The sequence below is a fragment of the Strigops habroptila genome, chromosome 4, assembly GCF_004027225.2.
Source record: "Strigops habroptila isolate Jane chromosome 4, bStrHab1.2.pri, whole genome shotgun sequence".
Lineage (NCBI taxonomy): Eukaryota > Metazoa > Chordata > Aves > Psittaciformes > Psittacidae > Strigops > Strigops habroptila.
The window spans coordinates 26255509-26270386 of NC_046358.1; the positions used below are offsets into that span (position 1 = coordinate 26255509).

General features: G+C 37.9%; 1 protein-coding gene across 9 annotated transcripts in view; it reads right to left on the bottom strand.

The window, feature by feature from the left end:
- VRK1 (VRK serine/threonine kinase 1) overlaps window positions 1-12528 on the bottom strand; it is a 36513-nt gene extending 23985 nt beyond the window's left edge. For 3 of the 9 annotated variants that reach the window (XM_030483363.1, XM_030483362.1, XM_030483358.1), the window contains exons 1-3: window positions 12432-12528; window positions 5693-5854; window positions 4026-4081 (exon numbers count right to left, since the gene is read on the bottom strand). In XM_030483363.1, coding sequence (XP_030339223.1) covers window positions 4026-4081; window positions 5693-5849 — 213 coding nt within the window. In that variant the 5' untranslated portion in view covers window positions 5850-5854; window positions 12432-12528. Of the gene's footprint in view, window positions 1-735; window positions 902-4025; window positions 4082-5692; window positions 5855-12210 lie in introns of those variants that run through there. The other 6 variants (XM_030483364.1, XM_030483359.1, XM_030483361.1 and 3 more) reach the window with 6 other exon arrangements.
- Between the last annotated feature and the right edge of the window lie 2350 nt (window positions 12529-14878).

A 14878-nucleotide genomic window follows, 5' to 3' on the forward strand; every position in this document is an offset into this window, starting at 1 on the left:
CAAATTAAAACTGGATTGCATCAGTTGCAATAGCCATTAGCAAGCCTAAAATAACACCTGAAATGATCTGATGGGAAAAAATCTTGAAAAAAGTTAAATTCTTGCCAAAAAGAAGGTATTTTGTTCCCTTCATACATCAGTTATCAATATAAAAATTTACAGAGGATCTCCCAATTTATCTTAAACTAAATTATAACCATACTTATTTTGACTTAAGAATCTACCTTGTCTTGAAGCTAACATAAGGTATTTCAGTTCCGTTTTCTAGAGACAAATCTATGGCAACCATCTATTGCAGCTAAAGTGAAAGAGAAATTTCTTTGAAAACAAAACACAAACCCACACAACTAGTTAATTTAAACTCTTTCAATTTCTAAGTGATTGATTTTGAGATAAGCTTAAGCAATTTATTTTAGTCTAACTACTCATGTATGTCCAACTTAATTCTATCTCAGTGAAAATACCTGTTCTGGAATACCCTACACCTTAAACTAACAAAAAAAAACCCCAACAAAGTATGTGATTTCTGGCAAGGGTATCCAGAAAGAATACAATCACATGATACTAGCAAAAGTTCCAAGATATATAACATCAGTCTTAAATGGTTTTAATTGTAACTTTTAAATGCAGATTGACTGATCCAGGAAACTGCTACAGGCCAGAGAGTACCACTCGGCTAATAGAGGTTTACTGCTGTCTGACATTAATGAAGCTGTGTAAAGAGATCAGACACACTGAGGAACATGGACTTTAGTGTGCTCCTGATGTATTGCCTCACAGGCAGACTAAGAAGACTGGTCCGAATGAGAACAGATACAAGCTTAGACACCACTCCTTGGACTAGATACTCAATCACAAAGCTACCGCCTATCTCTACCTCACTTTCTCCAGCATTATTGCCCTGATAAACAGTGGAGCAAAGACAACAGTTTTCAAAGACAACAGTTTTTGGCCACTCCTTGTGGGACCAACATTCAGCAGGGAAAAAAAAAAAGAAAAAAAAAAAAAAATTGAAAACAAAACAACTAGACCAACTGATCAATGCACATGAATTTTGGTTCACGCATATTTATTTTCAACTAGTTCATTTACCCACTATAGACAAGTTAGCCATACAGGTATTATATATACAGAGAAGAAGGGTTAAACAGCTCAATTCTTATACTGAGGTTACCTTGAACAAATTTTACTTTGACCTATTCATTTGTTTCTGTGTAGCATAATCCATTAATAGTCTAACTTAATTTGAATATATTTTTTATTCAATTTACATAGTTTTGAAGAATGTTATTTTCCAACTAAAATAGAGCAAAAAATTGTAGGTGTTAAGAATTCTTAAAATATTTATCTTTAAATAAATTATTCCACAAAAAATTATGTCTCAGTGCAGGGAAAAAAAAAAAAAACAAACCAAAAAACCTTCTTTCTCTAGTCTGCAAATGCTGAAAATCTGCTATCTTTTCATACTTGGGGGGATGGAAAAATGATTTAGCCACAACACAGATCTTCATGTTGACTATGAAGCTAAGACTATATTGACTATGTTGACATAATACCGTTAATTAATTCTACATACAGATAAATAAATGCATACACTATCTTAAAAAGGCTCACATAATGACGTCCAATATTTGCCATACTAGTCATCTTATAACCAGAAAGTTTTCAAACACAAATTCCTACAACTTTATGCCCAGGGTCATTCTAAACACATGATTTGCAAAACTGAAATTAAAGTCTAATTAGAAAAGATACTGAAAGAGATCATGGAGTATACCTTGGAAACCCAATGAATTTCTCCACGTAGTATTTAAAGAATTCTGATCTTTTTCAGTCAGCAATTTAATGAAATGTTATTAAACTCTGCATCCACTCCTGAACAATAACATCTGAAAGGTCCACATGTTAAAAAGCATTTCTTTTTCTAATAAAAACTGTGATTCATTTTGTACTGCTCAGACATCAGTACTATGAGGATATGTCAAAGACTAAGCCAATTTCCATCTCGTTTTAATCGCTTAATTTGAAGAACATTACTATAGAAGCACATATTTTGTTAAACACTAATAATTGTTCAAAGCTGTTAGCCACTTCGCTTCAGCTGATGGATCAACTAACAATCACATAGGCGTTAGAAAATAGCCTCTTATGCGTAGTTGTGTTACACTAGACTGTAGAGGCATAATATGTTATGGGTCATTTGTGAGGGCAGCACAAAGACTGGGGCTACCTTTTAGTGCAATAAAGGCAAAATTGTTAAAGACAAATTAAAAGCGAGTAGTCATCTAGGAGATCAGCAATGGAGGTATTTACAAATTGCTGCAATAAAGTGAATCTAGCATAAATGCAACCCAAAAGTAATTGTGACTCTTCTTATACTCAGAGCCCAAAGTGGAAGAGAAGAGAAGCAGATGGACAGGTTTCAAACTCCAGGAAAAAGGAGGATAACAATTATGCACAGCATAAAATAATGCAGAGCTGATGATTTTCCAAGCAAGTCAAACTGGATTCTTCCATGAAAGTTAAATGGCGCTCTGCTTCCTGATCAGTCCAAACTTGGCAGGAGCCTGTGATCAGGAGCCACTGTCTCTCACAGGCAAGCCACTGCTGATACCTGGAATGTCTCTTTTCTGCATCGAAAACAGGCCACAGCTCCTGCTTAATAGCCACCCCCCCACAGGTTGGACATAAAAAAGCAGGTTTTTATGTCCATGCCACAGCTGCAGGCTTGGGCTCCTGGTCTACGTGATTCCTGCCCACAAACACCTAAAGGCAGCAGCAGTAGGCTGCTATTGAAAGTGCAGCACTTTACCATTTGCATGGTAAGCAGTGGCTTTTTCAGTGACAAGATTTCACAAAGAGGGTCATCACCCACAGTACCTTGGGGTGTCTGAACAGTATCAAAACCAACACTCTAGAATTTCTCTGTAGTCAGCAAATGCAAATATCAAGATTAAAGGCACATACTAAGTGAAAGGTATTTTAATCTAAATTAACTTGATCTTTTAGTTTCAGGAACAATGTTAAAAGTACTAACATATTTACATAAGGGCCAACTATTGCAGTAAAGTGTTTCAGTATCACCATATAGCTTAATAACTAAAATATTAAAACACTGCAGTTCTGAACTGTGCTGAAGATTTATTTTTTTTTTTAACATTGTGAAATTCTTGTACAGTTTTCTGGTATTTGCTTTTGTCTCATGACCAGAAGTACCACCAAGATAATGAATGGCCTGGATCTACTATGGGTATTCACATATTCCCAAGTTTTTCACTAAGACTTTACCAGGCAATCATATATAATAGTAAGATCTATACAAAATAATCTAGCAAAATTTAACAAAGAATACTTTATACCTTAGGAAGATAACATTATAGTCAAATCAAGTTAAATAAATCTTTTTTTATTATAAGATTCAAAACATAAGAAAGTTTCAACTAATAAAAAGATTTTGCCGATTTTCTACAATGGGCCATCAACAACACTTTTTCTTCTCTCTAATCATGAGGTTAAAAAAAATTTTATGTCAATGCCATTTTAATTTAATCAAAATTAGAATACGTATGTGGTTAATGATACAACATTTAAAGGACTTAGTATCTGTGGGGACCTCGGGAATCAAAGTTTTGCTGTTTCTACTCCCAAGCCATCTGTAAGCTTACCAACTTCCAGTGGCGAGCAACAGTACATACAGACTCACTGTTGAATCACAGAAATTCTCTAAAAACTAGCCAGATTCCATTAATTTTGTGATGTTTGGGCTGTTTACAGTAAGCACCAAATGAAACAGAATCTGATCCATTTCATGAACCTTTTTCAACTCTTCTGATGTTCCATTATCCCCCCTCATTCACAGGAGTCTCAATTCTCAGTAGCATTCCACTGTATCACCACATTTACTTTTATTTTAATCAGCACTAAGCAATTGTATTATTTTCAGTCAGAAGACGCTTTAAATTATACATGCTACTCTAGAACGAACATTTCCAAGTTGTGAAGTAAAGATTCAAATGCTCTCTTACCACTTTTGCAATATAAGGTGCACCACTGCCAACCGACTTTGAAGAATTAGCATCAGCTGTTAAAAAGGAAGCATTTATTAGTAGTACGAGAGGAAACTGTCACAAAACATACACTTATTTGCTATGCAGCATGGCCAAAAACCCCACAAAGCAATTAAGTACTGACATGAACATATATCGGTACCTTAGACTTTGGTAAGAGAACTATTCTATATGGCAAGTCTGCTCTACTGGGATATGGTCTTGCATTCTCCCTTCTGTCTGAGTGGAACAGGCAGTTTACTAAATAAAGTTCTCTTTTTATTATTCAGTAACTTTCTCCTAGTCAATAGTATTTTTGTCATTTTCTAGGACTTTGATGAACATACATAGTTGTGGGCATAAAGACAGAAAACACATTCTCTCTTCTATTTTACTATGTCACATATCCAAGAGACTTTCTGTTGCTACTAAGCTGTTGAGATTTGCGACAGGAGATACAGGTATGAAGGACATCAAATCAGGCAAGCACAAAGTACAGGAATAGTCAGAGGCACAGCTTTGTGCAAATGATGGGGAAGCAAACAGAGAGCAAGCTTTGGCTTTAACAAAGCTGGAATTCTTAACACGAAGAACTACACAATTTGAGTGAGCTAGAACTCCAGTCTCAGTAAATTTAGTAGCTCCTTGAGTAAGGCTGAGTAAGTAGTAGAGAGCTTTGGCAAGAAGCCACTCACTGGTCCTGTTTTTCTTCTTAATCCACTTATGCTGGAGTCTGTTCATTATGAAAGCAGGACGAATCATTAATTTATTTTTTTTTTCAATTCAGTATGAATTCAGTGCAACTTTTTCACCAAGAGGAGGAAGACCATAAATGCAGAGCAAAAGAAAACCTTATTATCATGATCACATTAACTTTCATCCCCTCAAAATTGTTTGGAAAGTGACTAAGGGCAATCAAGTTTTTTTAATTCCCTGAGGTATCCTCAAGACATCTCTTACCTCTTCAAATAAGAAAATAACAGAGTTACTAAGTATGGAACACTATCCACTAAAGGAAATTTTCCTTCAATTCACAAAAAAAAAAAAAGAGCATTACAAAACGGAATCTGCACTAATGCTTTAAACTGTAAAGTCCAAGATTTCAATTTGTTTTGAATAGTGATTACATTTAAAAAAAAGGTGTATGATATGTCGGAAATTCACAAAGCAATCAAAAAGTCAAAAGCAGCACCAAAGTCAAAACCAGCCAACATATTGGCTGATCAGTAGCCTTCATAGAATATACGTAAGACAGTTTCAGTTCAGAATTTGTGATGATAGGACACTCATGCAAAAATAGCTTCTTTCAACCAGACAAAAAAAAAAAAATCAAATTTAAATAAATACTAAACTATCCTTTCACTGCTAAAAAGTCACAAATTAGAGATTGGCTGAAAAAAAAAAGGGGGGGGGGGGCCAAAACAAAAAACTACCACTGGAATCTCATACAATTACAGTGCTTACAATGACCATTTGTCCACTCCTGTCCCTTTTTTCCAACACTGTGAACCAAGTTAAGGTTCTAGTAAAAAAGATCACTTGGAGACACTCTGTGTTTCTAACTTAGGGTCAACTTTCCAGTGCTTTGAGTAAGGATAAACATCTCGCTCTCCATTTTAAAGCATATCAAAGATAACTACACTTACCAAGGTATATGCGTCCAAAGCCTCCTTGCCCTATAGGAACACCTAATTTCCATTCTTTTCTTGACGTATCTGTTAGAACCTCTCCCAGCGCAAACAATTCAGCAAGTTTCCTTTTTGCAGGGGCTCTTTTTCCAGCAGTTGTCTTCTTATATGGCATTTTTCCTGGAGGGAGAGGTGAGAAGGGAATGAAAGACAAAACAAAAGAAAGCACAGGTTACATGCTGACCAGGCTTATTTTACGTAGAAATCCATTAGAAGCAAAAAAAAAGCATGAGTAGTTTAAGTTTGAATTTGTTACTACAAAGCTACTTTAAAAGAAATACAGTAAGTAGTTTCATTGGCATGAATGCTAAGTGAAAACCAACTCATTTTCCCAGGAGGCATTACAAAAAAATTTGTCATCAAAACTCTTCACAAGAGAAACCTGTTAGAAGACCCTATATAAGACATGCTAGAAAAAAATCTCAGCATATATCAGACTTAATCAATCACAACCAATCATAGATCTGAACTTGGAAAAAAGTAAACTAATGAAACAAAGCTCATCAGTTTTCCTGGAAGGAAACTTGCATATTGAAGAAGTGTCATACAGTCCAAGCCTTCAGTAAGAGTACAAGGAATTCCTCTTCGCTCTAAAAAGCACCCAAAACATTGAGCTATTCAAACAGTTAATTATTTTTTTCTCCTACAGAACTACAAGCAACAAAAACAAAAATCTGCTTATTGTTCACAAGGGAGCATTTAGTAGATCATCATCAAACTAGTACCTAACTACCTATTTAGAGATTGCCACCTGCAAACCTCAGGTCTCAGATAAGCATTATTTCCAGACTAACCTAACGGCCCACTGGACCCAAACATAAACATCTTTCTGCAGAACAGGCCTCACATTGTCAGCAAAGAAATGTTTTGATATTTTATCAGAGTCAGATTTTGATTCAGTAAAAGAACTTATTGAATATGCAGCCATGGTATGGCAAAAAGTGCACTAGATCTCTTTATGTGAAAAGCCTTCATGATTTGTTTTACAAAGAACTGATCTCTCCCTCTAACTTATAAAGATAAAAGTCATAAAAACAGTGCCACAGTTATTTTCTAAAAGATACCTTTCTGACTGGTGGTATTTTACTATTATTATTTTATTTTGCTTGGGGAAGCAGGAAAGAATATTAATACACAATTCAGGAAGTTTCTGGATAGCAAAATCTCTCTTTCACGTTAGTCTAGCTACTCAATTTAATAACCCTAAGATAAATGCAGTTACTTAACATCAGTTTTCCTCTTTTAGTTCTAATGTTCCTCTAGGACTTTTTTTAATTTCCCAAATACAAAACCAAGTAAGTAGGACAGCTGTTCCAAAAGTGCTCCCCCTTCTACAAGCCTCTTTTCTGACTGGGTAGCATTTTCGAGAAATTTTCTTCCCCAAATAATATCTGTCACCCAACACCTGAAGAGAGCAGTCCATACCCATTTCTCTACTTACTAAATGCAAGAAGAACTGTCAAGTTTCCTGAAAATTATATTGCGTCCACTAATATTCACATCTGCAGCTGTGATTTTTCTCCTTCCTAGTAGCTGCCGCAGAGCTGTGTTTCAGCTTTAGTCTGAGAACAATGCTGATAACATACCAATGTTTTAGTTGTTGCTAAGTAGTGCTTACCCTGATCAAGGACTCCAGTCTCTCATGCTCTGCCAGTGAGAAGGGGCACAAGAAGCTGGGAGGAAGCAGAGACAGGACACCTGACCCAAACTAACCAAAGGGGTATTCCACACCACAGTACATCATGCCCAGTGTATAAACTGGGGGGAGTCACGCAGAAGCAGCAGATCACTGCTTGGGTCAGGCTGGATATTGGTGGGTGGTGAGCAATTGTACTGTGCATCACTTCTGGTTATTGGTTGGGGTTTTTTTTCCTTCCCTTTTTAGTTTTATATTCTCTCCCCTTGTTACTTTCCTTATCATCAGCAGTAGTTGTAGTAGTAGCAGTTTTATATTATATTTTAGTTATTGCACTGGTTTTAGCCCATTGGATATACATTCTTTCGATTCTCCTCCCCATCGCACCCGGAGCAGGGGGGAAGAAGGGTGGAGAGTAAGCGAGCAGCTGTGTGGTCCTGAGTTACCGGCTGGGCTTAAACCATGACAGCTCTCCATAAGTGGAGGATGTAAAAGAACCTGATCAGAGAGTACTAAGCTCTGGCAGCAAGCAGTCTGCAGACACCAGTCATTCAATACAGGAATAAATGCAGAAGAGAAGTTATATCATTCCATGCCAAAGAAAAGTTCTACTTTTTCACAGTCCTTATTAATCTAAGAAGTATCTCTATGTCATAGAACCACATCTGAATATCTACTGTGGTTCAATAAATAACTTCAACATCACAGGAAGAGACTGCTATGTATCAACACATGCATTGCACAAAACAAGATGTTTTAATTCTGCATTACTTTCCCATATTTCCACTTCTACACAGTAACATTCTTCCCTATAACCAAGATACAGTTTTGACATTTTACACTTAAATTTTAAGACTGACTTTACCTGCAGCTTCAAAAAATTTCTCTCTATATACCTCTTCAGCTTTTTGGGGCTTTTTTTTGGTTTTGGTTTGGCTTGGGGTTTGTTTGTTTGTTTGTTTTTTCATTTGCGGTTTTTTTAATCTTCAAGGTGATACACACTGTAATCTCTTAAAGGAAGGTTCTTCCTCCAGATTTTCTACAGAAGAAAAATAAGACTTCCAAGCACTATATGTAATTCCAGATAGCTCAACCAAGACCATACCAGTGAGAAAGTAATGGTGTCAAAGCACCAGAAAGAACAACAAGTGGTAGGAATGGCTACATGTGTTGGTATCACTTACAGGAGCAGGCCAAAAAGATCACAGAAGACCTTTAAGCAGCTTCTCAGGACACCCTCATCAGGAAAAGGATTAAAACAAAGGGCAAACTGAAAACAGTTGAAGTAGTAATGCGAAAATAGACCAGAAGCCTAGATTCCCAAGACTGACTCAGAAGAAAGCACAAAATTCAGCAGTGTTGCCTAATGACTCAAACACAGGACAAGATCACACTCACTGTCATCTATACATACGTACACAAAATAAACATACTGTCTTCAAGCTATGAACAATATAAGAGACATGAAGAGGGCTTGAAGGACTGCATCCCTTGACCTCCAAGTTACTACAAATAATTCTAGTGAGACTTGGACAGATGCACTTAGGTGCTTGAATGCTGGACAGATTGCTGCCCAGTAAAAGGAAAATTTGTAGCCTCTTTTTCAATAAAGCCAGCAAGCCAGTGAAATAAAACTATTGATATGCTTCACATCTTGACATTCACAGTGAATCTCTTGATAGCAGCCTCGCTTAAAAGGGAATTAAGTTTACTTAACGTAGCTCCTCAAGAGTACCAAAGGAGAAGCTGGTGTTCCCCTTCCCCCCCCCCCCCCTTCCTTTTTTGTTTAATGTGGTCTATGCCTGAAGGCACTTAGTTAAAAAAAATAAAAAAATTGATGACAACTTCCCTTTATCCATAAAAGCAAAAATTTTAAATGGACATAAGTTTGAACGTCCCCAGCTGGGAACCCTGCCCTTAACAAATACACGAGATACACATACATGGTTTCTTGGCTGTCTATATTCATATCCATCTGTTAAGATGGCATCGTGCCTACTTACAAGTTGGTCAAACTATCAGTAGGCCATAGGTGCCAAACACTGATCGCTTTCAATGGGCAGCAAGCACAATACTAAGCACTCACTCTCTTGCAAAAAAGCTGTCATCCATGGAAATATTTAAGCAATGGCTGCACATGCTTTCACATTTATTTGGATAAATCTATTCGAGGTTCTTCTATTGATTGAAACCAAAACTACCTGAGACTGCAAAAATTCCTACATGAATATCCTAGAAGTGGGGGGAGGAAAAAAAAAAAATAAGTAAAATCTAGTGCAAATTCTTTCTATGCGCTTTTGAACTCACAATACAGCAAACATGCATGGTTTGTCAGGAAACTTAGGAACCAGCAAACACGATGTAGAGCTGCCTACTGTACATTGCACAATGGGAATAAAGTCATCTACTTCTCCCTAAAATCACCTTTAAAAATTCACAAAAACACACATACAAAAAAATAAATCACCTTTAACTTTCCTGCAACTCAATTACCTCTCCCTATCAGTAAATGGAAATATTTTCTATCCCACAGGTATTGTGAAGCTTAATTCATTAGTGCCTGGAAGCATGCTGAAGTCCTTGGAAATAGAGTGCCATAGATGTCAAGTATTGTACTATCATTCAAGTATCAAACAGACCTGACCCTACTTAGCTAAGGTATCTGACAAGAACAATTTTCAAGGTGCATGATTGTAAACAGCAGCATTTGATGTGGCTACAATATGCTCAAAACAAAGATTTTCCTACTAACAAGTATGAATATCAGAAGTCTATTTGTCTAAACTCTCCAAAAGCCTCTTAGTACCACAAAGGCTATTTCTTCTGCTTCTCCCTAATGAAACATATTGGAAGAAACTGAATACAGTGTACTTGAGATATGCAGACAATTCTGCATCAACAGTGCTATTAGTGGTGTTATCTTTACCAATGCAATAGTTGCTACTCTAGAGATACTTGAACTCTTAGAATAAATATGAATAGCCACTTCTCAATTTTTGTTGGCATCCATTCTCAATAAACTCTGAAATTAATATAAATCACATTTATTTTGAAGGAAATATTTCTGCTGTGTGGCAAGTCAGACTGGTTTATTCCTTATCCTTCTGTTTTATTCTCTGGAAATTGTCATTTTTATGGTTGTTTATCTCAGTAGGACCTATTTTCATGCTCAACCCAGAGAAGGCATGTTGGTGACCTCTGCTCCTCTACATGAATAGGTAGTCTCAGCAAGACTTGAAATGTATGTGTCATTAATACTGTTCATCAGTCATAGCAAGACATCTAAGTCTGCCTGAAAAAAAAAGAAATAAAGACAAGCAGAAAACAAAAGTTTTTGCTCAAGGAGTTGGAGGAAAATAACACGACACTTTGAAACTCCTAAATACTGTGGTCCCTCCTTTGAAACAGTTCTACCAAAAAAAAGGAAAAAAAAAAAAAAAAAGTATCTGAAGTATCAGTTCTTACAATACCAAGTGAGGGAGGTTGTGAACAAAGACTTTTTTACATAAATTGGATATTCTGTGATTCTGTGACTGGTCTATCATTCTGTTACATTTTTGAGTACTGCTGTAATCTCACTTCCTGGTGATCTGACAAATAATGGTACTTATGGAAGAAGAGGAGCTAAGGTTCTTTCCCAAGAAATAAGAAAACATCTTTTTAGACAAAATGAATAAACGTATACTGGTGGACCACAATTAATGAGAAGCATTTCATCACAATAGTGCCGCACTGGGCAAAGTGAATGCTTTTATAAATACACTGAGACAACTTTTTAAAAATCCAGCATGCAGCTTGTTCAGAGATAGGGAACAGACAAATTACAGTGTTACTAATTTTAAAATGCCTTCTCAAGAATACATTTTCTTCTTCTGAACAGTATTTCAGCTTCTCCTGAAAATCCTGAGCATCACTCAGATAATTATGCGATGAAGAACACAGGAAGCGTCATAAAGGACCAAATCATGTCACACCAAACCACCTCACCACCAAGCCAACAGCAAGTACCTATGGATGTGAGTGAGACATGTCTGGCTTTTTGATAATTTGGCAAAAAATAAAAATCAACACCTTTGAAATTCATTAGGAATCCCATCTCATTTGCGGATTATCCCCAAGAATTAAGTGGGCAGCTTATTCCTACTGAGGAAGGCACAAGTCTTCTGACACAGTAATAGCCACAGGAAGCTTCACAACAGCTTTTACATTTTTGTTAATGCCCATGGATTCCCTATGAATTAATAAAAGCCTTTAGCACAAATTGAAAACCAAAGAAAACACCAGGACTCATCCTGCCTGCAACTGCTTAAGTCTTAAACAAGGTAGGCAAATGGAGAGAAATAGGAAGTGAAGAAAAACCACAACCACTGACATACAGAAACCAGCTCAGTCCAGATCTTACACAACACGCCTGTTCTGATCCTAAAATTGCAAGTTTTTATTTGTGATTTGTAGGGGTTTATTAAAAAAAAAAAAGGAAAAGGAAAAAAAGTTTACTTTAAAGCAAAACTCAGGAATACCTCCCAACCTCTAAGTGGCACCGAGTTTAGCTTTTATTCCACCTCCCCCACCTCGCCATAGCACTAAAAAAAAAAAAAACCACAAACAAAAAAACCAAAAAACCACCACCTAAAACCCATGAAGTAAAGTAACTTAGGCCACTGTCAGCCAAGGCAGCGTTAGAGCCTGCAGCCCATGAAGGCGGGGGAGAGTGGGTGCAGAAGACTCCATGATGAAACTGAGGAAGCTTTAGCACACCTGCCCCGATTCTCTCCCTCCTGCCGCCCAGGGAGCTGCCTCCCGCGCCATGGGCTGAGAGAGGGGACAGCAGGGAAGGTACCTTCCGTAGCCCCGGTAGTATACGAGAGGGAGGAACAGGGCCCGAGTGGGCCGCGGCGGCACCAACGTCCTCTTCAGCGAGGACAGCGGGAAAACCCTGCTGAACCCGCCTGAAGGGCCGGGGACGGACGGCAAGCCGAAGGGGAGGCAAAACAGCGCCCCAAAACTTGCCTCCTGAAAACCAAAACCTCCACCCTACAGGCAGACGCCGGCTTCAAATACCTCCTCCGCACCAGGCCCGGCCGCCGCTCCTTCCGCCCCGTCCGAAATTCCCGCACTGCCAGGAGCCCTGAGGCCGCCCACCTGCCCCTGCGCTCACCTCCCACCATCGCCCGCGCCCATTGGGCACCCGCGCCACAGCCTCCCGCCCCCGTCCCGCCTTACGCGCGGTGCCTGCTGGGAAGTGTAGTCTATGGCTGCTCACGGCAGGGGCAGGCGCTGTGCTCGCGATGGGCCAAAAGCTGAAGTAATTTACCGGGGAGCTGTAAGAAATCTCGGTGTTTCAAGCCGAAATGAGTTTGGCAAAGCCTTAGTCAGGCTGACGCTATGTGGCGATAGCCTCTGTTTGAGAGGCAGGGCAAGAGACAGGGTGCCAGGTTCCCAAGAGATGCAGTGGTTCTCCATCTTCTGTGACTCATGGCCCAGGCCAAAATCAAGCGCTCCAGCCATCCCAGCACCAGAGCCTGCGGTTGCGCATTAAATCATTGCATACCAGTACATACCTCATGACTTTACCTACTTTCCTACTTACCCGTAAGAGTCCTGATTTTATCTACTGCAGTCTTGAACAGTTGTGCTCTGGACATTTTGCTTACTCCAAAGCAGCTTATCTACACTTTGACAAAATCTGTCTTTATTTAGCCCTGGCTTTTTTTTTTTTTTTTTTAATAGGCTCTGTAATACTTAAATTGTTTTGAGTGCACAAGAACGTTTTCAAAAATCAGTAATAATTGCAAAGTTTTATGAAAAAGAACCCATGCCTTCGAAGGCTCTGAACACGGTGTTTGAGGTGTAGCCCCACCAGTGCCAAGTACCAGTGGATGATCAAAAGCATAGGATGGGTTACTCATTGTCATCCTTTACTGTAATGTGTAGTAAGAACATTCCTGGAATGTGCTGACTACAACTTTCAAATATGCTTTAGGAATTACTTTATATTTTATAATTATGTTTGATTCTTCTGCAAAGAAAGGACTTCATATCTTTTCCTTATAAGATCTCTAATCTTAAATGAAATGGGCAATCAAATGTATGTATGTCCTACAGATACAGCTCTTAAGAAGAGTTCAAGCGCTGCTTTTAAATATTAGTAAATATGTAGTAGATACTGTACTATAGTAAATAAGTACTTAGATACTTCTCATTTACCAATGGGTCAAAAAGGATCATATTTAGAATGTGGCTTGAAAAGAATGTCTGAAGATATAGTGATGAAAGTACAATATAAATTCTACTAACCAGCATCTTATCAGATTACCTAGATTAATCTTGAAAGTTTTCAGAAGACTGGTGAATCACCAGAGTAAATGGAGAATTGTTTCAGGAGAGCTATGTGTAATCATCAGTTCCAGAAGACATGCAAGCTACATCCCAATTACTAGGAGAATATTAAGAATATTCCTCAAAAGACTTAAAATAGCAGAAAGGACATTTGGATCCTCCTACCTCTCTCTCGGGGGGAAAAAAAAAAAAAGAAAAAAAAAAAAGTGAAATGTTCCGAATGATTTAGCTTCACAATTTCATTCTACAGTAAGAAAACTCAAGGTCTTCAGGGATTATTAGGCAAGGTCAGAAATGTAGCCCAAATCTCTTGAGTGGGTTCAGTGCTTTCTCACAAGGCTGGGTAGAATGAAACACAGGAATGCATGAATGTGAGGGTTCCAGTAAAAATATCAAATAAGAAAATGCCAAATGTCTGCAGGTATTGAGATAGTGTGTTATACTTCAGTTAGGCTCATTTCTGCTTTAGCTTAGTTTTTTTTCAGGTTGTGATTCAGGGACTAAAGGTCTGCAAGGTATCAGAAGGGAGTATTAGATCAAAAGATGCACACATACGTTTCCACTTACAGATGCAAGTAAGCAAGCAACAGTCTAGAAATGTAAAAGTTTGGATTTCAAAAGTTATTAAATGACACAGTGGTATTTTTGCATGATGTACTTCACATTTCCACTTTTCCAAAAACTATAGAATTAAATAGCTCAGAACTCCAGCATGTATTCCCTTCCTGCTATTTTATTTTTCTACTTTGCAAAATAAGAAAAGTCCTTACATATTTCACAAACAGTTTCCCATACTACACACAATGCTTTAGAAAGCAAAAATTAAAAACAAGAAAAATTAAAATCAACAATTCCAGAATTAATGGAAGACTGGGCTACCACAGATGCTTGATAAAAGAGTACATATGCGTTGCACTCAGCTGTCCTAACTGGAGTTTGAGGGCCACTGATGGGAGTAGAGATTAGAGTTTGCTTTTCCTAAAAATCTTCATGGTATTTGCTCCAAATTACAGTTGTCTTGAAGTGCTAGACCAAAAAAAGCTTTGCTAAAAACCTGCTAGTTGCAATTCACAAATAGCTTGAGAAGGAACAGTGGTATGATCCTGTTCCAAGAAGCAGTTCTTGACTCAGTATCCTTGCATTACCATCCGCCCACAGTGTACCTGCTG